Source organism: Numenius arquata, chromosome 6, assembly GCF_964106895.1.
Source record: "Numenius arquata chromosome 6, bNumArq3.hap1.1, whole genome shotgun sequence".
Lineage (NCBI taxonomy): Eukaryota > Metazoa > Chordata > Aves > Charadriiformes > Scolopacidae > Numenius > Numenius arquata.
This window is the reverse complement of record NC_133581.1, coordinates 47772425-47799599: the sequence shown is the minus strand read 5'-3', so window position 1 is coordinate 47799599 and position 27175 is coordinate 47772425. Positions and strand designations below refer to the sequence as shown.

Genomic DNA, 27175 nt, shown 5'->3' with positions numbered 1-27175 from the left:
ATAATTAACAGCTGGCAGACAAAGAAATGTAAAAACTTTCCTGAGTGGTTACTAAGTATAGTTATCCTTCAGTGCTGACATGACCAGGACAAAATGTGACTATCAGTTTTGTATTTATTTTGATGACGAAAACTTGCTTTTCTCTGGATGGTCAACATGAACTCTGGTATGGGCTGCCAGCGTATTTCCTAGAATGTCTCCCTGCAGTAAAAGGTTTTTTTCTCACACACACTTGTTCCCTTACTCTGTTGAAAACTTCACTGAAGGACATCATCCCATTTACAACCTTCTCTTGAGCTATTATGGATCTACCATTATATTAACAATCTAGTTTACAAGGACTTTCATACCGTGGTAATAAAAACCCTTCTACTGATTTCAGCTTCTCCTTGACTCAGGCTTTTAAAAATTTGTAAACTTACACTATTTTGTTACATGCATACAATCCTCTACTACATTTCTATACAGAAAATCCCACACAAACCCCACTAGTAGGCACTTAAAGCCAGGAAATACTAAAGCTAATGTTGCCAGTGAAATCTGAATTCTGCCCCTCCTTCTTACCATCCACAAGAGCAACAAATCAACAGGCTACACAGGGAGACTGTGAGATGCTCTGAATAAACAATACTGTTTTTAGTGTAGGGTGTGAGAATCCTCTGCAGGAAGCTACAAAATGTCAAGCTACTTGCTTGTATTTTAGATAATTTCAGATACGTTTGAGAAAAAAAAATCTTTTTGCCGTGTCTACAGCAGAATATTCAACACATAGTGACTGAACCCGTGAGGGAACAGCCGTATGAGCACCAACGATGCAGTATATCTTCAGTAACCATGCTGTTTTGGGTTCAGGCTTACACCCACCCACATATGTTGTATTATACCATTGCATAACCAGAGATCTCTGGAGCCTGAATTCTCAGTCTCTATGGCTGCACGCACTGCAACTGCTGTGCCAATGTAGAAATACTGATACGTGTGCTGGTGCACCACCCCATCAAAGTGCTACTAGTGTGACTTTCACAGAGACAGGCTATTTCTTCAGGCCTCTGGTTTTGCGCTAGTAGTCCATCTAAGAAAATGATATGCTAAAGAGGAAGCTCCTGAAATGGTTCATTAATGTCTATGCACATTACAAATGCTTTCAATAATTGCTCGTTAGTACACAGTCAAAAGGAGAATAATCCAGAGTCTGCTACTAGCATAGAGTACTGAAACCTCAACAAGAACATCTGAAAACACAAATATCCGCTGGAGTCAGAGGGCTTGAACCTTGGCAATGGGTTATTGTTTGCAGTTGATGATGTTGCTATTTAATGTGGAAGACATTTGCCTTCATATTCAGTCAAAATGGTTTAAATATTTGCTTCCAGCCGTTTCCCAGATCATGTAGTTCAAGTAAGACAAAGTGAAGATAGTTGTTATGATACTAAGTTGCTTTATCTAAAGGCTGTGTAACAGCGGTTTTAATCTCAGAGGAGAGGGGAAGGGCTCGGAGGGAAGAGAAGGGAACAGGCCTGGGAAGACTGCAAAGACACCTTGCTGAGCCCTGGGGACTCAAAAGTTGTTGGGAAACTTTTTGTATCTCTATTTCATGCTAACAGAAAAAAAAGGGTGATTACCATCCTTGCTATCTATCTTTTCCCATTACCAGAGGTCTGAAGAACCGAACTGTTAAACCAGTGTAACCAGACAATGAAAACAACTTTGGATTCTGGGGACGAAGAGCAATTTGGCTGAGAGTTCAAATCCAGATAGGTGACTGGAAAAGCAACTGACCATGTATTTTCACAACTGGTTTGGGCCAACCCAAATCTGCACATTCACTGGGCTGGGAAGCCCTGCCCTCTTCCTGCCTCAGAGTGCTTTTTGGTACCTCTTTCAGTGTGAAGCCATTACCCCTCATCCTATCACTGCATGCCCTTGTAAAAAGTCCCTCTCCAGCTTTCTTTTAGTCCCCCTTCAGATACTAGAGAGCCACTACAAGGACTCACTGGATCCATCTCTTCTCCAGGCTGAACAACCCAACTCTCTCAGCCTGTCCTCGTAGGAGAGGTGTTCCACCCCTCTGATCATCTTCATGGCGCTGTGCTGGACCTGTTCCAACAGGTCCATGTCCTTCCTGTGCTGAGGACTCCAAAGCTGGCCACAGTACCCCAGGTGGGGTCTCACCAGAGTGGAGTAGAGGGGCATAATCACCTCCCTCGACCTGCTGGCCACACTTGATGCAGCCCAGGATGTGGTTGGCTTTCTGGGCTGCCAGTGCACCTTGCCGGCTCATGTTGAGCTTCTCATCCACCAACACCCCCAAGTCCTTCTCCTCAGGGCTGCTCCAAATCCATTCTCCTCCCAACCTGTATTTGTGCCTGTGACCCATGTGCAGGACCTTGCACTTGGCCTTGAGAAGGCTGGCGGGGAGCGGCTGACCTTCGTCCAGCGCACTGGCTGAGCTGCCCATCTCCCCGGGAGCCGGTTGGGGGTCAGCTTGCCGTTGGGTCAGACAGCGGGGCCGGCTGCCCGGCGGCCGCCTCGCTCCCCGCGGCGCCGGGGCGGGGTGACCGGGGCCGACCCCGTGCCAGCACCCCCGGTACCGGGGCTGTGGGGTGTGAGATGAAACGCCACCTCGGGGGGAGGGCTGGCAGCCTGCCAAAGGGGCCGTAAAGGGCAGATGCACCGCACGGGCTACACAACCGAAGGCGGCCCCGGCCTGGCCCGGCCGCCCCCCGCCGCGACCGGCGGCAACTGGGGCCAGGCCCGGCGCTCTCGGCACTAGATTGGTGCTGCCTGGGCCGCGCGCAGCACGCCAGACTCGCGCCCGCTGGCTGGCGCGCCACGCCCTTCCCTTAGCCCCTCCCTGCACGGTTGTATCTGCTGGGTCCGGGCTGGCTCTCGCCCTGCCCCTCCTCGGGTTGGCCCCGCCCCCTCCCTCTCCGGCCCCGCCCCCTTTGCGCTCGCGCCGCTCTCGCGCTCCTACCCCCTCCTCTCCTCTCCCCCCCCCCCCCCCCCCCGCGCGTTCCCTGTCAGTGCGGTGGCTGCGCCGGGAAACATGGCGTCGGAGGGGATGATTTTAACGAACCACGACCACCAAATCCGCGTCGGGGTCCTCACAGGTAACGGACCGCGGCCGGCGATGGCGCGGGGGAGGGGAGGCGGGAGGCGGCGGGTCGGTGCGCGCCCTCAGGCCGTCCGGCGGGTTGCCCCGGCGGCCGTCTCCTGTGGCGCCGCCGCCGCTGCGCAGGGAGCCGCTGCTCCGCCGTGCCTGCGGGAGCCGAGGCCGAGGCCCGGGCCCGGGCACGGGGAGGTGGGGGCGGCGGCGCTCCGACCGCCGGGGCCGCGGCGGGGAGCGTGTGTGGGAGGCCGGGCGGCGCTGGGCGCCGCTGCCGCAGGCGGGCGAGCGAGGGAGCGAGCGGGCTTGCTGGGCACCGCAGCTCGAGGGACTGGCCCGGGAGTAACCCGCCTGGAGGGGACGGAGCGCGGGGGTGGGCGTCTGCCGAAGGGGACGGGGAGTCGAGGGGACGCCAGGGTTCCTCCAAACGCGGCGGAGCCGTGGGGGCGAAGGCGTTTGAGAAGGAGGGGAGCCTGCGGCCGGCGCAGGCTGCGGGCCGGCGGGAGCCGGGCCTGCCTTCCCCGGGCGGCGGCGGCGGGAGGCGGCCTGAGCTCCCTGCCCCCGAAGATGCCTTTGAGCGTGGCACGGCAGACACCTTTAGGATGACTCCTTCCCTTCCCCCTCCCCGGCCCTTACTTTTGGGGGGAGGGGGGGATGCGTGTTGCCTGTGTGCTTTCTGCGGGGAGGGGGAGGAGGGCACGTATGATGGTACTGCTCGCAGCGCATGGAGCATCCTTTAATAAGCCTCTGGCACATGACACGCGATGGCTGCACAGGATGGTTCCCAGGGCCGTAGCCGGTAGGTGTGTTTCGGGCTTCGGGGTTTCTTCGGCCTTTGGGGGGGGCCTTTGCAGTTATGCCGGTGTACCGTGCCGCTCGGCACTCCGGTGGGAGCGCGGTACGCCCAGAAATGGAGCCCCGAGGGCTTCGAGTGTATACGGGCGTAAATAGCGTTTCTGGTGAAGGAAGGGGCGAGAAGATTTTAGTGAAATTTTTGCGCGTCGAGCTTAGTAGCTGTTACCGGGAGCCTGGGGAGACATGACTGTTCATGGAAAGCAGCATTGTGAGCACGCTTAGGAGTCGGAAATGTTCGGAGTGAAAGGGGATACGTTCGTTGGAGAGGAGGCCTGGAGTTAACCCGAAAGTTATTTATTAAACCCAGCCATATTTAGCCCGAACGCCTCCGTCTCACGCCTCGTTCAGAAACGGGTCCCTGCCCGCGGGCAGCGGCGGGGCGGCGGGGGGATGGAGCCCGGCTGTGGGAGCCCACGGCGGGGCGGGGGGAGCCCGGGAGCCCCCGGCGGGGTGTCGGGAGCCCCGTCGCGGCCGGCGCTGTCCCCCGGCCGGGTGCTGAACCCCCGCCGGCGGGGCTGGGCTGCCGCCGGAGTCGCCCTTCCCGAGAAGCGTTTGGCTGCGAGGTTATTTTGACGGTAAAGCGCTAGAAAAGCACGGTGTAAGAGAAGTGGAAATCCTTAGCCTTGCTTTCAAATTTCGGGCAGCCATATCCTTGATAAAGACAGAGCAGGTTTGACCAGATGCAGAAGTCAAAGTGGGGGAGTTTGTAGCTTTTGTTCCTGAAAGCTAGGCCATGCGTGCAATTACGTGTTATTGTAAAAGTTAAAGTGAGAAGGCGATGTCTGTGCAGCTTCCTGCTGTGGAACTTGGATTATTATTTTCTGTAGATCAGTGAGTTGTAATAACTTTCACCTGTAAATGTTTCCAGAATATGGTGTCACAGTAATTTAAATAATTATTAAGTCCCATAATAGATTCATATAATCTTTCAAAACACATAGGTTTTTATTTTGTACTATAAATCGTGTTTGAGCACAATTAAACTCTTGTAACTTTGTTTCATAATTTACAATTCCATTGTTTCTGCTGTTTCTGCTGTGGAAACAGCAGATTTAAAAATTCACTCTTCTGAATTTTTCCTCTAGAAATGAACTAATAATTGCTTCTTGGCTGGTGTATGAGGGAATGTGTAGCAATGGAAAGGTTAGGTATGAGCACTACTTTTTGGTTTAATCATTTAGAATAGCTCAGTGATCAGAAATTAGATAATTAACATAACACGACTTCTTTAGCTTTTCTAATTAAGAACATAGCCATATGTTTGTTTTGTTAGCAGTTTATATTTGTGGGCTATCAGCACAGGCATATAGATTTATGTTCCTATTAGACCTCATATACGCAGTTTAGAAATTACCATTATTGCACCTTATGGTAGTATTCAGAAGGAATTTAAATTCACTTAGGAGTAAATCCCTTGAATTAATTTGGAACAAAGTCGTATGTTAACTTTCAAATGAGAACATAAAAAAATTATTTGGGCATCTTGGTAGTCTTGTCTGTTGTCAAGGTTGATGCATATGGCTACACAGACTATATTAATATGGAGTGAATAATGTTTGTTGTGTAGCTTAGTTCCATTGCATTCAATTTTGGTTTTAGTAAGTTACCGTATTTAGTTTTGCTTAGTAGACATTTGTGTTTGTGTGATTTGCTAGTTTTCTGTCTAGAAATAAACATATGTCTTCATTTGTGACAAATTAAGACAGGCACAATGGATTAGAGAAATAGAAAGTTTGCTTATTGTTTAGCCAAACTAACTTATTGAGTTCAAATGCAAAATTATGCAGAATGCAGCACCTTGTTGTGTTGTGGGTTTTTTTGTGGGTTTTTTTTTGTTTGTTTTGGTTTGGTTGGGTGGGTTTTTTTGTTTTTGTTTTTGTTTTTTTTTTTTTAATTGCTTGTTAATCTCTCATATACAAAGTATCAAGGTCTTTTAGTTAAGAGTCAACGAGAAGAATGGAGTCCATAATTCGGACACTTTCTCAACGTTAAACAATGTCTTCCTGAGGTCTGGAAACATACTTTCATGTATACAGCATCTGTTAACGTGCAGATGCCATTCATGTTTGTTTTTGAGTCTCTATACAGAAAGTTGTAGAGTTAAGCTTATTTACAGAAACAGGAGGAAATATAAACAACAACAGATTACACAACTGTGAAACTTGTAAACTAGAGGGTTATGTTTTATGTGAATAGGTAGTTTGTGGATAGAAAATTTAATTCTAATCTTTGTGCGTTACCATTTCAAGACATTTTGCAACATGTGAAAAGAATGCAACCATGTCATATTCAGCCCCAGTACTTAATGAAGTGTTCAGATTAAAGATACTGCTCACTTAAGTTCCAAACATAGGTTTTCTGTCTTCTACAATTGGTATGTAGTGCAGGCACATGAAGTAATAACAGATCTTCAGTCTTATATTGTCATGAGGTTACTCTTATGGTAAAATACAATACATTTTAGAAGGACCGTGATGCTGTCAGATTGGGAGATACTTATGATGGAGCCTGAAATAGCAGAGTCGGGCTAACAATGGCCAAAGCTTTGTCATTTAAGTGTTCCAGATATCTTTTTTAAAAAGGAGACTTGCACAGAGAAACAAGAAGTGTGGAGTAGATAAAGGAAAAAAAAAAAAAAGGTAGAAAAATGTCTACATTTATGGTAAAGGTTGGATTATATGCATGCTCTGTCTGCAGTCTTGTGCACCAGTACTTCCTTAGTAAAATACAAACTTTGATATAGAATTATTCTGGTTGCCCCTTGTAAGTGTTTGGGTTATATTTAACAGAATGGTTGTTAACCAGTTACCATTGCTGTCAGGATATTGAACCTGGATTAGTAAGTACAGACTTTTGTAATGCTTAAGTTGGCTAGAAAAGGGACGAAAATGTGTGCAGTGCCCAGAGTTGAATCAATATTAGGTCATCCTTCACTGGTGGTGATGCTGGTAAAAGTTACATAATCTGCGATCTTTCTTGTTCTGTGAGGGACTAATCAGACCCTTGACTAGAACCGTCCAGAGAGATCTAAATGATGTTGCCATCTCCACTAGCCCGATAGAAAAAACCTGTTTCTCTCTGGTTATTCTTTTATTTTATCCTTTTTCCTCTCCATCACTGTTTTCTTCTTATTTACCTCCCTTCTTGTTTTCTGTCCAGTAGGCATCTAGTGTAGATGTTCAAAACGTGATGTTTTGTTACATGTTCTATTTCAGAATATTCAGATAAAAAAATCGTCAAATTTGGGGTTGGCTAATAAAGCTTCATTTGGTGTTTGTCTGCTCGAAGTAGATCTGTGAGAAAGTTATCACCAGACAAAGCCAGCATTTTCTGTCTTTGCCTCTCTTTTTGTATTGTTTCTTGCTCATTTAAAAAAAATAATCTCAGACTAACTTTCTTTTTCAGGATAGTTTTACCTTATTTAGTATTGCTTAAGAAGTGGTAATATAGCTTTTCACCTTCATGAAACATTTTTACAATTAAAGGGAGTAAGGGGTTTTGGAAAAATGCAACCCTTCACTAGTGATTTCTTCAAGTACTTTATTCTTCCTTTCTTCCTCTAAGTAAAGATTAAAACATTTTTGAATGATAGTTGTTGCCATGGGCCTACATGATAAAGCAGACAAAGGTTTCTGAATGCGTAACCTCAGACCTTGTTTAGCCTCTTAACACTGTAGTGTGAAAGATTATACCAGCATCTTTGTGTCTGAGACCATTTGGTTTGTTGAAATAACACAGCATGTACACATTGTGTCTGAATTTGTAACTTCAAAGCAAGCATTCTTCTCAGGTAGTGAGGGTGTTGTCTACTTGAGAACATGGTCTAAACAAACCTGAGCAGATCTGAAGTTCACTGATGTAAAAGTTTTGTAAAAATTACCTTAGAGAAATGTGGCGAACAAAATGCTTTGGGTGTGGGTATTTGGTCAGACTGTTTTAGAAATAGATATGCTGTCGGTTTTCCAACAAAAATTTATATGCCTCTCTCCTACTTTATGAGGTACCTTCTCACGACTTTCCTCTAAGACTTTTCCTTAATAGCATGCAAGTTGCAAGATCTTTTCTCAGGGATGATGCTAGTCATGTTTTTGACATGCATTGGAAGTTACAGTAAACTTTCTTACAGAGGTGCGGGTAGGAGGGTAAGGACTGACATAAGTTTGCTAGCACTTATTGTCACATTGCCCTAATTGTTTAAATTGAAGTTGGTTAGCTATTTGCTTGTGATCTGCCTTTCTCTCAAAGCCTACATTTTATTGGGCACTCATCTTCAAAACATAAGAGTCAAGTCAGTAGCTTTTCCTGGGAGCCTGAGTTTTCTTTCAAAAGCTTAGTTCAGTGAGTGAATTCTAGAAGTAGAGAAATGCTGTACTTCCATTAAAAATAAAACATTCTAGACTCTGAGAAACATTGATTTTTGCCTTTTCCAACTGTAAGGCTGTCACAATGTTGAGTTTATCCATAGAATCTAGGAGATCTCGCTCCTTGTCATTTGTAGCTGTCTTCACAAAAGCATTTCCTTCTGATTTTTGATATGGCTATGATGATAAGCTTTTATGTTTAGTGAGTGATCCATACAATTGTCCAGTTTCCTTTTTATAGTTTAACAGTGCTGAATAGGAGCCTTTAACTTTTATAGTTAAAGAGGAAGAAAGTCCTGGATTCCCCCCCCGCCCTGTTTTAATGTGCAGTGTGGAACAAAAATTGGTGACTGGAATCTCGCTGATAAAGCAGACTCTTTTGCTTACAGTTTTATTTGCTTGCTATGATACTGTTTCTTTTGAACTGAAAGAATTAGAAACACTGAAGTTAAAAAGCATGTAAGCAAGAGATTATTTCCCAACTATACATCGATGTTTTAATTAATACCTACTTATGTGAGAAATGGCCATTAATTTGGAGGTTTATGTGTTCTTATAGAGCAGGAGTGAGAAATCTTGTCTAATCAGTGTTTCTCGATTTGGAGTTTACTTACCCAAATACAGTTGAAAGACTTCCATCTTCACCTGTGCTCCGTGGTCTGTAGTTCATATTCAGCAATACAGAGCTTAGCCATTATACTATGCTTTTGTTTACTTTTCTAGGTTTATATTTGTCCCTTTTTTCAGTACTGTGGGAAAATGTTCTGTGCTGCTTACCTTAAAAAGTAGCTATTGTGGATTTCATGAGAACTGGCTTAGTTCTGGGATAACCTTTGGTTGGTTTGCTGGCTTTGTTAACTGGACAATAACAGAATATATGATCATCAGTCCATGCTTTGGAGAGTGTAGCATACAAAAGCCTGATACGCAGACACAGAATTTCTCATCTTTAATGTTGATTTAACCATATCTGTCTGTTTGCTTGTTTGGTTTTTTTTCACATAAGAGAGTAGAGCACCTTTGTTGAGAGGTACTTTTATATCATATTAGGATTTCACCCGTAACTTTTCTGAAAATTTTTATCTTGAAATTTATCACCCTTTAAAAGGGAAGAGGTTTGCTGTGCAGTGCCTTTGTGAAGTGAAAGTTAAGCTTTTCACCTTTCTTTTTCACTTGTTCTAGCTAAAAATGCTTATTTTGAATATGTGGGAAAAAAAAATTTTTTCTTATTCCAGTGGTTGAAACAGGTTTGCTGATAGGGTTTAAAAATTGGTTTTTTTGGAGATAAGTATTGGTTTTGTTGTCTGCAATTCATTGGAGATTGATATTATGCAACAGGAGGACATGATAACTAAAAATGAGATCAAATTTTAGCTCTTCTTAGAATATTTATAAGGTCTTGAAGTGTGTATTAAATAAAAGAAATAATTTGCATTGTTCCTATGTGTAAATGTAGTATGCAACTCTTCTTGTGTTGAAATGGTCTTATATTAGTAGTCTTAACTGTGACAGAATTCTTCTTAAAAGTTTAGCAGAATGCCTGAAAAAGCTGTTCTTGGAGAATGAGAGGGTAATAAACAACCATATGGGAAATGAGCAGGTAGCAGCCTTTTTTATGTGCGGTGTTTTTAATTAATAAAAAAGTAACATGGCCTTTTAGGGTGGGGTTTTTTTAAATCACAAAACAATTGTGAAAAGTAGGTTGAGGTTTACAAGGAACAGTAATTGCATAAAAAAGTGCTTGGGGAAAATGGGCTTAATTAGGCAGTTATCTTAAAAAATATCTCATTTTGCAAGTGAGAGATTTTTATGTGATATTTTGCTTATTTGCTTTGTTTTCATACTAATTTACTGAGGTCCATTTTGTGCCTAGCTTAGTTGTCAAGTGGAAAAAAATTAGCATAAACCCTCAAGAATAATCTTCTTCTATGTTCTTTTTGCAAAATCCTGCAAAACAGGACTCTATCCTGCTGTTACAAGGTGGGTGAATGATATTAAAGGTATTTTGTAACAAATAAAATGCCTTGTCTGTTCCTTGTACTATGAGATAAATAGCAGAACTTCCACTGGCTGACTTCAGTGATTTAGAGAATAGCTATATATTACAAAATCTATTTTTGAGCTGTAAAGTGTTTTTTGATGTATACCAAAACATGAAAGAACTGACTCAATGTTAATTTAGCTTCATATGCAAGTAAGTTACCTAGAACAGTAATCTTTAATAGTTTTATACTTAATATGACATTTCATTTTGTATTCAACATATAAATTGTATTAAGTATTACATACATATTTAGGACCGCAACTATAGAAATTACATGTTTCTCAGATATACTTTTTCCTTTTCTAATTAAATTATATCATTTATATAATGAGTGAGGAAGCAGAAAGCATGTGGGCTTTGAACTATAATATAGTTTGGGCTTTTGAGTACTTACTGTGTGGTTATGAAATTCTTAGTTTTCTTCATTGTACTGTATATTGTAGGGAATTTAAAATCTATGTGGAATATTTTTCATCTGAAAAATCCTTCTTGTATTTACTTTGTTGGTTTTGCTCTATATCATGTGTGACTTTTGAGACCTAAAAGTGGGAAGCAGAAATTTAAGTATATGGTGTGCTTTTGTTTGGTTGGTTTTTGCTGGTGTTTTGGGGCTTTTTGGATTTTGGTGGGGTTTTTTTGTTTATTTGTTTGGTTGTGGGGTTTTTTTTGTTTTGGTTTGGTTTTTTGTGGTTTTGTTGTTGTTGTTGTTTTGTTTTGTTTGTTATTTGTTTTATTTTTTTTTTCCTAATGTATGCTGGAGGGGGATTTAAATTCATACTGAAATCTAGGAAGTGAGCTGTTATCCAGAATTATTTTATGGGAATTTGTATGGATGAAGAACAATATGCATTCCTCAGGAATTAAAATGAATTGCAGTGAAGTATCCTGCAGATCTGACTCAGAAGTGGAAGGTTCCTAAAATTTCTGGAAATGATGGAATAGGCAGAGATTGCCATTAAAAAAACTGCTTTATTTGCCCTGGGATGGGGAATTTAGGGAGGGATTGATAGCAAGGCCTGAGATGAAGTCTGTAGAGCCTTCATCCAGCAATTCTTGAAGAGGTGCTGAATGAATTGGCAAACCAATTTAGGAACTTGGCAAACCAAGACACTTCTATTCTGATATTTCTTACCCCCTCCTGAAACAATTTTCATGGGATTATGAAGACAGACCAGACTGTAAAAGAGATGTTGGTGTCAGGCAAGTATGTATCCTTTTACCTAGGTACTTGCAAATCTTGTCTTAGGGAAGTTTGGGTGGCAGTGTATGTTTCTGGAAGAAGAACATTTCCAGGAATTCGAACAGGTATTAGGTAGTTTCCCACTGACGTGATTCTTTCATATGCTGTAGCGTAGTGGCAAAGCAGCGTAGATGGTAAGAAGCCAAAGGTTTACTGTGTACTCCCTGTCAGAATCTTCATCTTGGGGAAAAAAAATCAGGAGAAAGCGGCAAGATGCCTAAAAGTAAGTACATATCTGGTGAGAAAAATGCTTGTAGTTTGCAGAAAAAACCCAAAGATTAAAGGGAATAGGTACTTCTCATTTCCTCTTTTTTTTTTTTTTAGCTTAGTTTTCATTTTTAGTTGTCTGAATACTCAAGGGGAGACATTAAATAAGCCTACAGCAATTCAAGGCACCTCAAAATTCTTGGAAAAATAAGCTGTAAATTAAGCATATTGAGGAGAACTGTTGTGAAACGTATCTTTAAAAGATAGTGCAGGGACAAAGTGTTTCTGTAGATAATACTCAGAAAACTCCAGAGATGCTGGGAAAAAGTTGCAACAGATGCTCACGTGTGTGCAATTCCCTCTGCTTAAAACTTCAGCATTGCTGTTATGCTCTGATTTAGTACTTCAAGAAAATTTTGAGAATATTTTAGAACAAATGGTATATAAGGCAGAGTTTTGGGGGAATGTTTTTGTAATCTCCAGCTTTTTCTCCTACTGTCGTTACAGTGTCCTGAAAGAATTCCTTCTTAGATAGTCACTCTAATGATGTTCCTTTGCCTTGATCAGTGAGGTCTAGTTCCCTAGCTACTAGCTTTAGCTAAATCTAAATGAAAATACTTCTAGTTATTGTAGAATGTACTTGATGGTAGGCTTTTTAAATGATGGCTTTAATCGAACAGACTGAAAAGTTGGGGACGGGAATTTCCTTCTCACCCAGCCTCCCATTGCGAGGGATTCCAAACCATTGTGGACATGCAGACATTTGTTCTGGCATTTATTTAGCAAAATAAATAAAAATAAAATAAAATAAATAAAAGAAGAAACCAGTGAAAGGTATGTAGAATAAACCAGGAGACTTAAAAGGGAGTTGAGATTTTTGAGAGAAATCTTAAAACTTTATCAAATAAGTGTGACTACAGGATAGCACTTATGGCATAATTCTTTGGACAGAAGGCAAGGTACAGAACTTCAAGAAGTTGGGATTGGTCATGTTGATAAGATGTATGTGGTTCAAGTTGCATATACTTAAACTGCTCCAGAACCTAATGCCATTCTGGAATCTGTTTTTTAGGGACACGCTCTGTTCCGCAGTAGGGAGGTAAGCTGTAAAACCTTAAGGTCTAATCTTGCCAGTTGAATTCCAGCGGGGTAAGAATTAAAACTATTACTAGTGTCTCCAGTGTGCAGGACCTTCTTATCTGAGTGAGACTCAGGCTTCTTTTCTAAGCATCAAAGATCAAAATGGAAATTCTAAAGTTCATGTTAAAAGCAACTGCTGAAAAAAGTTAACTGCTGAAGAATTTCCTGTGATCGTTAAGCTTCAAGGATGCTCACCTGCCTGTTCCTATTTCTTTATTCCAAAGAGTGTAGCTCTAGTTTATGCACAATGGTTTCAGTACATGACTTTTCTCTTTGGCTTGGCAGTTGATCAAAGAGAATTAGTGAAAATGCTAGTTGTCATTTCACCATTGTTTTGTCAGAAAAGGGTTCAAGTAGACTTTTTTGAGTTCTTTGATGAACTGAACATCTTTCTGGAAAAGGCATCTGAGGCAAATTTCTGTATAGCGTTAAACTGGGACATCATGGATTATCCTTAATATTAGAAAAATCTTTAATTCCTTGAGACCTTGTCTTATATTTGGTTATTGTTATGTGTAAGATGCTGTGAGGGCTCATCAAATCATAAGGGAGATTTTAGATGTGAAATAGTAATAATTTTCAGTATGTCTTACCAGAATAGTAGCAGCTTCTGGTACCCTCCCCAATAATTTTAACAAGTCTTCATATTCAGATTGTTCCCAGTTTTTTCTGCATTGAACAGACACCTGATAGAAACGTCCTACCTGTACTTCAGCCTCTAGAAGGTAAATTGAGCTGTGCATATGAAAAATATGCAGACAAAAACCACTTTAAAATGAATGGTTGAGATCTCATTAGCATCTAGAAAGTATCTAATTATTAGGGCACATTCAAGAGCTTCCTCTATGTTTAAGATACTGTGAAAACATCAGCCTGTAGCCATTTGAGGCAATGGCAAAATATGTATTATAATTCATTCAAAGCATAAATTTAAACTCAAACCCCTAGATGCTGAGATGCCAACTAGCAACCATTGCAGGAAAAAGACAGGCAAATGCAGAAATTCTTTATATTTGGATAATTAGTGCACACAATTCCACAACGGTAAGTAGATAATTTTTTAAAAAGATCTTTGCTTTCGTGTTGTACCTATAAAAGTCTTTTCACTGTAATTCAGTAAGTTAACTTACCTTTTGTGATTTCATTCAATTTAAGTAAACTCTGTGTTAACAAGTAGTGCCGCCTAAGAGAAGCACATTTGTAGAGCAAACCACTTAGTACTGGGGGCTCCACATCCACATAGTTCACAATGTTTTGCTTCATGTTTGCTGAAAACCCGTGGAGTGAGCTCTAGGTAATGGTTTGAGTGCAGTAGGTGTGCTCTTGGAGTACATCCCGTTTCGTTTTGTCCAAAATTAATTTAGCTTTTGTGCTTTGATCGTTCTCTGCAGTGTGAGCCAAAAAATGGTGATTGGGGACCGTCAGGAGATAGCTTGAAAGCCACACTCTTGAACCAAACAGAAACACTAATATAGACACACTATTTATTAGTTTTGCCTCCACAGGATCATGTGTGCCTCATACAATTCTTGTGTGTGTCTTCTGGTGGGTAGCACTGAGGAGACTTTCCTGATGGTGGAAAGTGTCTGGAAAGATACTGACTCTTGGACTGTTCCTGTGCATTTTGTGATGGTGATGTGGGTGAGGGCATATCCTCTGGATACTCTGGAGAAAGTACCTGAAGAGGTGTAAGAAATGCCTTTTGTTAACTAGCCTTGAAATTACTCTTAATTTAAGGTAGTCTAAAGTAAAATACACTATTAAGTAAAAGTATTTCAAACGTCCAAAATAATCCACACAATTAAAAATTTTTATAAAAGCTATAGATGAAGAAAAGGCAGAAAAAACATGTTCACACTAATACTTAGTTTGAACAGGCCTCCTGCCTCTACCTAGCTGGCTTGTCTGTTGGGGAAATACATGTAGCACTTTGTCAGGGATTTTATCTTCCAGCATTCACTATATCTCAAGCTGTGTTACTCGGAGGTTATTTTCTTCTGGTGTACCATGCAGTCTGCTATAACTGGTCACTGCTTAAGAGCCCAACCGGATTCTGTCCATGGAATTTTGGGCATGATTCTGTCGTCACTGCTGCTTGTTCACTCCTGTGCTGTGCTGTGCTGGCATAACCTGTTGTGTGGCTGTGCAGGCAGGGAACTGAAACAGCTGAAACTCAACCTGCTAGAAAAAAGGGATGATTTCTAGCTGAATCAGCTGTGTGCTGTAGTTCAGCACTGAGCTCTGGAGACTTCTGCTCCAGTAGGTGAATAGTGAGCAAGGCTGGCAATTTTTTACCTCTAACTGTCAAATTTTTTAAACTCTGTTCTTTCTTTACTACTCTTCTATCCCGCTATTTTTCACTCTGTGCAAAACAAATTTAACAGGCTAACTTAATGGAAAACTACTCTTCTTTTTGAGAGATTAGTTTTCTGCAGCCTGAATAAATTGAATCAACTCAGTGAGTGACCTCAGGAGTGCTGGTGTGAGGGAGGGGCTGGATTGCACAGGTGGGATAGGTAAGGGTGGGAGATGGGACTTGAGCTTTCTGTCCACAGCTCAAACAGGTGTAATCTTGTGTTGGTTTTGTGTAGTTCACTTGCATTAATGCAGAAGATAGTCTTGACGCTCCTTTATCTAATTAAGTGTTGTCTCCTGTCTTGCAAGTGTTGCCTTGTCAGGCAAGGTATAGTGAAGGAAGAGAAGGATTCGCCCATTATAGGAAATTATTTTGAGGAAGGGGTAAGTCAAGATATATTTTCCCATTTTGTATGTAAACTTTTTTGATGTGTATGAGTAATGGCTAGGTGAGTATGAATGCTATGCTAGGCATTTGTGCTTAACAAAGAGTGGAACATTTGGTAACTTGCATAGGTTAGGTAACTAGAAGAGCTGATCGTCTGACTTCTGTAGAGTTACATTTGGGAAAAGGTGAACACTATGTTACACATTTACAGGCAAGTAGGGTCTCTTTTTATTAATGTGTTAATTTTTAATAGTCAAAACTTCTAACAGTTACTTTTTGTAACTTATTATCTTGACTATAGTGTGCCTGACAGAAGTAATTTGAAGACTGTATACATATTATATATGCATATAAACATTTATTATATATCAAATAATAATTAAAATTTATATATATATATATGAAAAATTACCCATTTCTACCAGGTCTCATTTGCCTTCTGCTTGGGGAACGACTTTGGCACCATTCAATCTGTCGTATTACTTACACTCATATAGTTTTTCTAAGCATGTCTTTACCAGTCAAATTAGCGAATACACTAACTTTGAGGATGCTAACCTGATATGTACTAAATGACAGTTGATATGCTATTGACTTATTTTTCTTTTGTTGGACACCTGTCTGTACACCAACTATTTAAAATATCTGCATGCAAAATCATTTTCTAATTCGACTTTTGTCCTGCATACCTTCTTGCTGAACTGAACAGAATCATTACCTTTTTCTTGAGTGGACTGTTGTCCATATGACGGAGGTAACTGGAACAACCAGTCACAGGCATCAGCTGGTTGGGTGACTCAGGCTTTGGGACTCTTGATATTTTCTTAAGAAGGGGGAGGGACTGGGATGAAGAAGGACAGATAGTTTAGTTATGTAATTGTGGTCAGTGGACTATATGTATTTATTTAAGGCCTTATTTCATTGAAAATCAGAAGCCTGCTGGTCCATGCGTTTGCCCAATATTGTATGTTTCCATGTTCTCCGTGGCTACTAATGATGTATTGACCATGGTTTTGGCATCCAAATACAGTGCTTGGAGATAAAGGTAGCTACCTAAACTGAGTTTTGCAAGTTGCAATGTGAGTAGCGTCTCCATTATTAAGATACATCTACAGTGGAAGTGTGATTTTTAAAATAGCATGAAGTACTGAAATGCTGTAGTCACTGAAAAAGCAATCCTAACGCTAAAATCCACTCCTTCTAGAAGAAAAAGGTAAAGATTAACAATAAAAATGGAATTTTGTGGGAAGTGGGAGAAAAAGAAAGTCTAGAGGAGACTGATAGCCACATTATATAAATCAAAAACACATCATGAAGTATAGCTTCTAGCAAAGAACATAGAGGTTGAGGTTATACAAATGAGGTGTGAAGGCTGTTAATGGAAAGCAGACTAGCTAAACAGGGAAAAAGATTTGCGTGGTTAATGATTATGCCTCTGTATAGGTATCTTCAAGTGTGCCATTCATTAGAAAAGCTTAACACATTGCTTAACAAGAGCAAAATGAGGAAATGTTTATAAAATTTTATAAAAAAGAATAGAGAAATAAACCAAATACACCAAATGCTTGTAATCCTAATAGTCTCTCCTTAAAAATACCTCATTGAGCCTTATTCAAAGTTGACAAGTATTGCATCTTCTAGCATTTTTTTATGATAAATTCTTCTTTTACTTCATTTTAATAATGGTGAAATTAATCGTACATAGAGAAGTAATCCTGTCCATTAGCTCTCATTTATCCCAGCAAAATTGTTCATATATATGGTGAATGAAATTTGAACTGATCCAGATGATAGTATTTTGTCAAGCTACTTTTCAATCAATTTTTCTTGGTTTCCTATGAGTAAATGCTTGTGCCCACACAGTAGAGATGGAAACAAATTGCTGCCAGTAGAATGAAGTTGGGATTTTTCCTTTTGGTAAAAATGCATGAGAGAAACTGGTCGTTGGCCAAGGCATTAGTACCCAATGTTCTTAGGGAATATACTGTTGTCTGGCCTCAAAACTTGTATAATTACTACAACACACTTTTGTCAAACTTTAGTTGGAAAAATCAGAAGTTACACTCCTTTTGAAGGACTGAATGGATGTGATCACATCTGGTAGCCATGTGCACCACCCATTGTCCACTGATTGCAGTTTGAGAGTCAGTGACCTAAGGCTACATGTAGTGGCCCAAAACTCAGTTGCCTTCCATTCACTTAGTTGTGCTCACAGAGGTGTATGTTGTTTGTTTGTGGGATATTTCTCTTTCTCTTGGATACTAAATGATTAGTTTCCTGTTTTTGAAGTGATTGTGCTATTTCTGGTGATCTCCGGTTGATCTGTGAATCTGCTCCTACTTTATTAAGGTCTTGTCTTCTTTCAGGAGAACATTAGATTCTGTATATTTTAATTACTTTTCTTTATTAACCTGTATAAAATTATTGGGTATATGGTGATGTTTCAGAATGTAATTATGGCTCCTATTACAACTGAGATAAAAAAAAAAAGTTTTGAAAAAAGGAGGAGGAAATTAAAAAACATACTCCCAAGTTTTTCAACAGTTCCCTCCCAAGATTTTCAACAGTTCCTCTCTCCTTTCACTTCGTCACCATTAAGCAAAATGCTTGAGCTCACTACTTTCTTAATGCTTGCAAGAGAATAAAGCGTTAAAAAAACCCTTAGCTCTTCTTTAAAAATAATGGAAAATAAAGAAGTAAGGCCAACGTATTCCTTTAGTCATCTTCTTCCATGCCTGACTTATCATCTTTGCATTTGGTTTAAATTGTGCTGGCTAAATACTGGAAATGGCTTTTCAGTGCTTTTCTGCTATTTTTGTATTGAAAATACTTTTCAGTTACTGTTATTTCTGTTCTTTTGTAACAGTTGTTCTTTGTGAATTGACAAAGGCATACTTCCTTTGGGAGTGACACTAGTATTTCTTTTGCCTGTAATGTGACAAGTTATACTTAAGTCTTTCTTAGAAGTATTGTTTACTTTTTAATTTTTTTTTTTATCCTTTAGGTGTATGTGCATTGATATAAAGTTTGTTAATAAAATATATGATATGTCTTATTCAGATTATTTTTGGTGTTAGGTGAAAAAGCCAACCTCTTGAATGCAACTAGATGGAGAGTTTTTGTAAAGAATTTCAGCAAAATATCAAGTGTTCATGTTCATGGAACTTTTTTTTTGTTTGGAACTGCTTTGAGTTGGTGTCTCCTGGAATCTTAAGATTTCTTTATCAGGTCAATATTCATAATTGTGTTTGTTTTCTTATCTCCATTTATTTTAATTATTTATTTATAAATCTGACAGATGCCAAGGCTTCTCTTTCACTTTGCCTTGCATTCCTGAATGACTTCTTAGGCAACTTGATGAAATACTTTTGTTTCCCCCACTCTCTCTTTCCTTTCTTAGTGTAGCTCTGAGAAGAATATGTTTTCCATATATAACTGTGTGTTACCACTTTTGACCGTGGTATTAATGTGGATTCTTTCAAGACTTCATTTTTATTCTTGTGCTTCTTTCATTTTGCAGCCAGTGAACTTTAAGTAGTCTGTTGTCCGGGAGGATATATCTTGAGTGTGTACTGCTTTAATGCAGTACAAAGGAAGTTACTGAAAGAAATCACTGATGGTGGTTGTGGTGGGTTGACCCTGTCCAGGAGCTACGCCCCCACCCAGACACTTGCTCACTGCCCTGACTCAAGATGAGGGAGAGAATCAAAAAGGCGAAAGTGTTAAAACTCGTGGGTTCAGATACAGACAGTATAATAAGTGAAGCAAAGCTGTGTGTACCTTACTGAGGGTCAAGGTAGGCACTGCTCTCCCAGTCATTTCTCTTGTGAAATGTAGATTTTGTTAGGCTGGGCTCGGTGTTCTGCTGCACTTTTTATCTACCTGTTAGTGAGACAGGCAGAAAAGTATAGTTTGCCTTGGTATGTGGCCTTCTGCCAGGCAAAAAGCACCTATAGGACATTTGATAGCTCGTTCCACTTACCTGTCTACTCCTTTTTTTCAGAAATACAGGCATTTTATAGATCAGTGCAAGGAAACAATGTCCCGCTGTATGGCTTTACCATAGAGTCTGGTACACAACCTGTATGGTCTCTCTAGGACATCTATTGTCTGTTTATGTTGTTGACTAATTGTTTTCCTACAATTTGTGAGTAGCATTTTTACTTCTCACATGTGTTAGCTTTTCATAACTGTTTAGGAGCCTTTGGAGATTCATCTCCTTTTCTTGTCCCTTCAATGGAATCAGAAATTGAAATTCAGCTTCCATACTTTCAAGGAGTTTCCTTTATAGGAAAAAAAGAAGTATACATTTTAACTATGTTAGTTCCATTTAAGTCAATGTAATACATCTGCGATGTTCCTCTGGGCTGTTACACAGCTATCTAATGTCAATTACTTTGCATTGATGATGCATCTTAAGATACAGACTGGGGTTTTAACCATATTATGTGAATGTAATTGAAGAAAATCCTTTTATTGGGTGCCCAGATGAGATCATTTGAGTAAGGACGTGGTTTAAAGACATTTAAAGCTCACAGTACGGCATGGCTTGTCACTGTTCTATGATTTGTTCTATATTGGATGTAATTTCAGATATTGGATTGTGACTGATAGCATTGCTCACTGTGTAAATCTGTATGAATTTCTTTCTGCCAGTGTACATTATTTTTTACTTATATATTTCACAGATTTCTTTTATGTAAGTAAATACTTTGCAAATTTGCAGGTAAAAAGGAAGTCTTGAAATTTATATGCCGGGTAGCATACATGCTAAATAAAATATGCTTTTTTAAGTGTCTGAGGACAAGAACCAATGCTAAACTGATACGTGAGGTTCTTGAATAAACCTGGATTCTTATATTAGCTTGGATTCACTCTTTCAGTTAGCTTTGGCTACTCCAGCCTGACTTTCAAAATATGGCTTACTGCTAAAATGCTTTTGTTGGTTGTTTAAGAAATAGTTACAGATCTATTATAATGTAATATATGTTGGAGATTCCTAGAGGTCACAGTCAATTTGAGTATTAAGTGAGACGTAATTTATTAAATATTTATATAACAGTCCCTGCATGAAGGGGCTACAGGACACTTTTAAAAAAAAATTTAGCAGTTGAGAGATGTTCTTAGAACACATAATAATTTTATCTCACTTCAGATTTTCTTTGTTGAAAGACAGTGAGTGTTGTTTTAGGATTTTTATGTGCTTGAATATTGTTTCTTACCAAGCCTTTTCGCATTAAGTAACCAGGATCAAATGTCTTGAAAGCATTATGTGGATACAGCTTTGTCCTTGGTCTCATTTTCTTTTGTTCCTTGCTTTTTTAACAGAATACTTTAGTATGGAATTTGTTAGCGGGATAGCTAAAATTCTGTAGAAATAGGTTGTCATTTCTGTAGTGAACAGTCTGTATCAGTTCAGCAGTCTGTTCAAATTACCTAATTCAGAGGAGTACAATTCTGTATATTAGAAGTATCAAATGTATATTCCTTTTGTATACTCTGCTCTAACGGAGTCAAGAGGCTTTTGATTTTCTTCATAGCCTGTCATGATCAATATCACCAAAGTTTTACCTTTCTGGATGAGGGCTAAAGTGCAGTCACTAAACTAAAGGACAGACTTGAAGTAAAAATAGTATTCTAAGAGTAATAACTATATATTTCTTTAATAATTAAGGTTTGCAAACATCTAATGTACTGATGCACTACTAATCTAATGCACTGCTAATCCACTGGAAATGACATACATGGAGCGATATATTTTTGCCTTCCTCTTACATCTGAGGTTTTACTTCTGACTGCATCCCTTCTTGCTCCAGGGAATAAGAATTTGAGATGGGAAGTTTAAGATGCAAAGCACGATTAGTAGTTTTAACTTGACGTGTATTCGAAAGCATAGAACAGTTTCTAAAAGAATGAACAAATACTTCATACTTAATTTATCATATTGGTCCACCTATGTGAACATTGTCTTTCTTGTGTGTTTTAAGGGTGGATTGAAGTTTTTTGGATATATTTTGGATGGAGGGAAAAAATAGTACATGATCCAAAAGATGTAAGCTGGGAAAAAAAAAGCTGCCATTGACACAAGATAATTAGTGTTAACATATAATGTGGTGATGGATGTTGGGGGCAGAGAAAGGGGTTGATTCATTGTTTTAGAATTGTGAGGTGGATTTACTAGAGTTTATGTGCTCTGGAAAGCAGAGACTATTCTGTTGCTCCAGTCCTGCAAATACTTATTTGAGGATATTATCATTGCTCCAGTGAATGCTGCGTTAAAAGTAGAAGCAGCTTTAAATATTCTTTAAAATGGAATGTGTTGCCTTTATTCTCGCTGTGGAGCAGTGCTGTAAAGAGCTACATACCTAGCCATGGTGCTTCTGAAATTAAAAAAGCTTAATGGCCGAAGAGGTGCCCAAATTCTAAGTAGTCTTGTATTTCTGAAGAGAGATATAAATAGTCCATCAAACAAGTCTCTGTAGCACTTCATAGACTACATCCAAAAAGAGACATAGATGTGGTGATGTTACAGTATTTTAAAATTAGCAGTTTGGACCATGCAGTGGGAGGGAAGAGAACAGGGTTCAAATCTTTGCATTTTCAACGATTGTTGCATTTTCTTTTCTGTTAGAGGGCAAGTAGCAAAACAGAAATAGTCCATGGAGCAGGGACTAGAATCTAGGTCTTCTTTCCCAGTTGAGTGCCTCAGCTATTAGGGTACAGCGTGGTCCTTGTTGCTGATTTAGTTTCTTAAGTAAAGCACTCTTCTGGGAAATAAATGAGTGTGTTTGAATCGCCATAGGCTAGTGGGGAATTAAATTCAAGTTCCTCGCCTCTGTGGTATTTGCTGGAATCCAGTATGGATCTACAGGAAGAGTTCTGACTTGGTAGTCCTAAGCCTTTTGTAGACCCTTGTGTACCCTGCTCTTACACAGCATCTTCTACTGTCCCTTCACAGGGTGCGTGTGTGCTGCCTCAGGTGTCACCTCTGTGTTACCTTGTGTTTGAGTCTCTTACCATATGTCTTTGCGGAGCTTTCATCTTCTAGAAAGTTTCCACCAGAAAAATTCAGTGCATATATTATCTCTATTTCTAGGGAAATCTCATGGTGTTTGTTGAATTGCTTCATGTAGGACTTGAGGGCCTGGATTTTACTTGTATGCAAAAATGCATTTATTTCATGGTACCATGGATTCAGAAGCCATGCAGATGAGGAGACAATATCAAGAATGTTTATGAAGTATTTGAAGACTGTTAACAGCAAGATCACTGGTTTTTGTTGCCATTTAAACGAAAATATCCTAGCATTCAGAAAGTTCTGGGATCACCCAGATTGAAAGCTTTATTAGCACAACTGATGGGATGAATTTACTGGACAATCAGGTTTTCCTTTCAGTTGTTAAGGTTAAATAATAACAATTTTTTTTTTTAAAGAAATGAAAAATAACTGCCTGTTTTACTTAGGAACGTTTTACTTCCATGGTTTCTCGTATGTAATCTTGTTCTGTGTCTTCCCATATCAAAATTGATCTGTGTAGGCTTCAAGAAGATTGTAACAAGCAGGGAAAAAGTTTGGGGGAGCTCTCCCGAGCCGCCTTCCCCAAGCCCTTATTTATATGCCATATAACTTAAAAAGCAATAAAGAAATAAAATATGAATTCTGTTTTCCTCACCTCAGTTTTTTGCTTTACTTGACAAATAAAACCTAGGTTTCTGCATTTTAAAATTAGTTACACTTACAAAATGATAATTGTGAAAATAGTATTTTAATTATTTTGGTAGTGGCTCTCTATGCAAAATTGAAATTGAAGTTACTAAAAGCGATTGGTTCCAAGTTTGTTGTTTTTTCCTCTTGAAAAACCAATGTGTTTGCAGGATTTCTTTTAATCTGATAAGAAAAGTCCTGACAAACATAAGAATTGCTGGTATGACCTTGGCCATATCTTAGCTAGCAGGTGCCTATAGAATAAGACAGTACTACGTCATAATTTCCTGATGAGTTACAGCATCATGATGGCATGTGCTCCCACTCAGAATCTATTTTAAGAAATAACAGAAGCACTTTCTTATAATTAATCTTGTGCTCAAAAATACTGGATCGGAGTGAAGAAAGTCTACAAAGTAATGACGTTCTGGTGATCAAAAGAGAACTGATGGAAAAATAATTATTTAATCTGTATAATAAAAAAAACTTAGCAGGAGAAAAAGAAAACAACATAATCTCTTTTTCTTATTTGTCTATACATTTGTCCATGTAACAGATTTGTACAACAGAAGAAACACTAAAGACTTCCTCAAAGAAACATGTGGCCCTCCTTCTTATGCAGAACTTTCAGAGACTTTTTAGATTAACACTGTAATGGCTGTTAGAAATTGCAGCATATGTTTTGGAAATTTATGATCAAAACTTCTGAATAGCAGAGCATCTGATCTCTTTGCTAAAGATTCCTATTTTGATGCTAATTTTAATTTGTCAAGAAAATGTAGTACATTTGAGGCACAATGATTGTAAGGGGCAAGTCTTAAGATGAAAACTCTTCATGATGGCGCAAATACTGATGTACTCTGGATAGCTCTGTATTTTCCCCAAAAGTAAGGGTCCTGAAAGTGTTTGAAGATACCCTGTGCAATTAATGTTTGTTGACTTGACCTTAATAAGGTGAGTACAGTTTTTTCTAAACCTGTTAGTTCAGATCAGCTGTATTTTAACTCAAGCTATAAAGCACTCAGATACATACATTGTAAATTATTTGAGTGCAGAAAACCTTTTGTTACAGCTTTATATTGCACATATTAAACAGCACAGCTGTGCACTACCATAATACAGATTAGTACTAATACAAGAAGAAAAGCCTAGTACTAAGCTAAATATTTTAAGTCATGAGCCATAACGTTTTCTGGTAGACTAGAGTATTTTTACCTTCTTTCTGTGCTGCTTTCCTATGAGCTTCCCATTGTCTGAATGTAACTTAATTCCAGCGGGCTATTAACACATCACTCTTGACTGGCCCATGGGAATAATCGGAACTTGGGAAATGGAGCACAGAGGGGATTGACTTCACCTAGCTTGCTTATTTTTGCATTAACAAAGTGTAGGTAAGAAATCTTGAGGTCTCTGCAGTCTTGTGTTACAAAATTAGGACATTGTTTAATGAATGAGTGCAGTGAATATGTCTGTAGCTAGAATTGCATGATTAAATAACTTGCTATGATAAGTTTAAAAGGCTATTACCCGAAAGTATCAGAGTCTTCCAGGCTTTGATATATGAAAAAAACCTAGATTTTGAGAAACACAGATTCTTCCTATATAAATTTGACCTACAGAGCAGTGTTATGTTTTTAAGGTTTAATTAATGGGGATCTGCTGTGGGTAAAACTGAGGTCTTTCTCCGGTTGGAAGTTGATATGCTGCTTTGGCAAAGCATTCTGTTCTATACATGAAGATCATAAAATAATGCAGTCATCCCTGTGTAAGTACTGGAATTCTTCATTTTACAGAGAAGGAGTGTTTTTGTCAAGGTCCTTCCTAGCAGCAGGCTTAGCTTTTGAAGAATAATTCTAGTGTAGGTAGCGTACCGATTTAAATCCAATCACGGAATTCAAAATTACTCAGAAGATGCAGTTTCTTATGGGTTTCCAAATAGTATGGTATTTTGATCATGTTTATTTTTTGTGAGCAGGTAGCCTACAGGATAATTCTTGGGTTTCTATTGAAAGATGTTTTGTACACAGAGTACTTGCTTCACAGGGGAAAAACCAAAAAGAAAAAGCATGAAGAAAACCATTTCCTTCATGACTGACAGAGAATTTCATGTGAACTGAACAAAAATGAAAGCATACTTGAGATAGTTTTTCAAGAAATGCTATAAGTGAAATAAGTTGCTTTACTTAATGTGCTTGATACTGGGTTTTGTTCTATTAAGCAGTTGATCCATTGAGGGATGGAAATGTCACTGTTTTGCTCTTCAGTACCAATGTAGTTTAGGAACTTCGCATGTTTGCTGACTCTGGGGGGTGTGTGTACATTTCTGAAGCTCAGCTTCAGATGAATCTGAGCATTGTGTGATGGACTGTAGTTTGAAATGGGACCTTTCTGAGCTGCTCAGTCCTTATGAGGTCAACTTGGTAACCTGTGCCTGGTGAATTGGTTGCCTGAAATGTGAGTGAACAGTAATGTTTCCCGATTCTGTGGCATCTCAGTCAAGCCATGCCCCGTTTAGTCCACTTTATTTCAGAGTTTCTTACTTTCTTCTGTGTTCCTGAGTTTCTTTTGCAATATTTATGTTGCTGTTACTCTTTTGTAAATGCTGTCTATAGAAACTTATTTAATTTTTTTTGAAGCTAACTTGATTTAGGAGATGTAAGCTTAAAAATTCTGAAGGTGAGCTTCAGTCAGTTAAAATGTATGCTATTGGCAATAGAAGTCACATAGTGCAGTAGTCCATAACGGTCTCATTTTTAATTAAAGGCATTTATAATTTGTTTAGAAAAATGTTCTAATAAGTTTTTTTTTAAATTATTCAGCTAATTCAGGTCAGCTGTGTTGTGGTTGCAGTATAGGCTACTTTGCTGATAAGTCAGAAAAAAATTATAAATCAAGAAAAGTCTGTATGAGTTAATATATCTCCATAGCTACATTAAGATTTTTTTATTTATTAAATGTTTTGCTCAACTTCTAGTTTTCGAGACTTGGAATACTGGGAATTCAGTCTTGAGAATGTAATTTATCAGCATTTTCTGTAGTCTGCTTGGGTTTTTTATGAGGTTTTTCTTTAGAATTAATCAATCGAAGTTCTCTACTGTAAAGTAATAAATGATCAGTTCTATTTGAAGAGAAAGTGGATTGATAAAGAGCAAATAACCATGCCACAGTTGCCTCGAGGGCACAGCTAGGAACCCCTAGTAGAGATATAGAGCATCCCAAAAGGAGGTTTCTACTTGCATAGCTGTGTGCGGCCTCCTGAAATGACAGATGGGGGCAAAATTTTGCCTTTTGTCTGTATCCATTCCCAGGTTTTTCATGGGTTATGTGTGGTTCTTTGAAGGGAAATTTGTTCACTGCTACTCTTCATTCCACTTGACATAATGCCTAAGTTTCCTGAACTTCAGATACTCGTTAAACTTACTTTAAAAGAAAGTTTGTTCTTAGAATGTGTTTGAAACATTGAGGAACAAATGTTCGTAATATAAAGAGGTGTTGGTATTTGCAGTTCTATATGACTTTTCTGCTTTTTATTCTATTATTAGCCCACAGTCTGACAAAGTCCTGTGTATAAGTTCTGCACACTTAAAGAGAAGTTCTTATAGCACAAGACTTCGTGAGATTAAGAAATTTTAAATTAAATTAGCAGTATCTTTCAGTATCTTTTTTTAGGTTGGTAACTCCTTAATGACCCTGCATAAGTGGGTTGAGGTTTCTTTTATTTCACTTACACAGCTTCTGAACTTTGTTCATGTTATACTGCAAAGGTAGCTGACC

At 39.2% G+C, this 27175-nt stretch overlaps 1 protein-coding gene across 8 annotated transcripts in view; it reads left to right on the top strand.

Moving 5' to 3' along the window:
- The first annotated feature begins 3025 nt into the window (after positions 1-3025).
- Positions 3026-27175, top strand: part of GPHN (gephyrin) — a 287559-nt gene continuing 263409 nt past the window's right edge. For 7 of the 8 annotated variants that reach the window (XM_074149781.1, XM_074149778.1, XM_074149779.1 and 4 more), the window contains exon 1: positions 3047-3110. In XM_074149781.1, the coding sequence (XP_074005882.1) occupies positions 3047-3110 (64 nt within the window). Of the gene's footprint in view, positions 3111-27175 lie in introns of all 8 variants that reach the window. The other variant, XM_074149777.1, reaches the window with a different exon arrangement.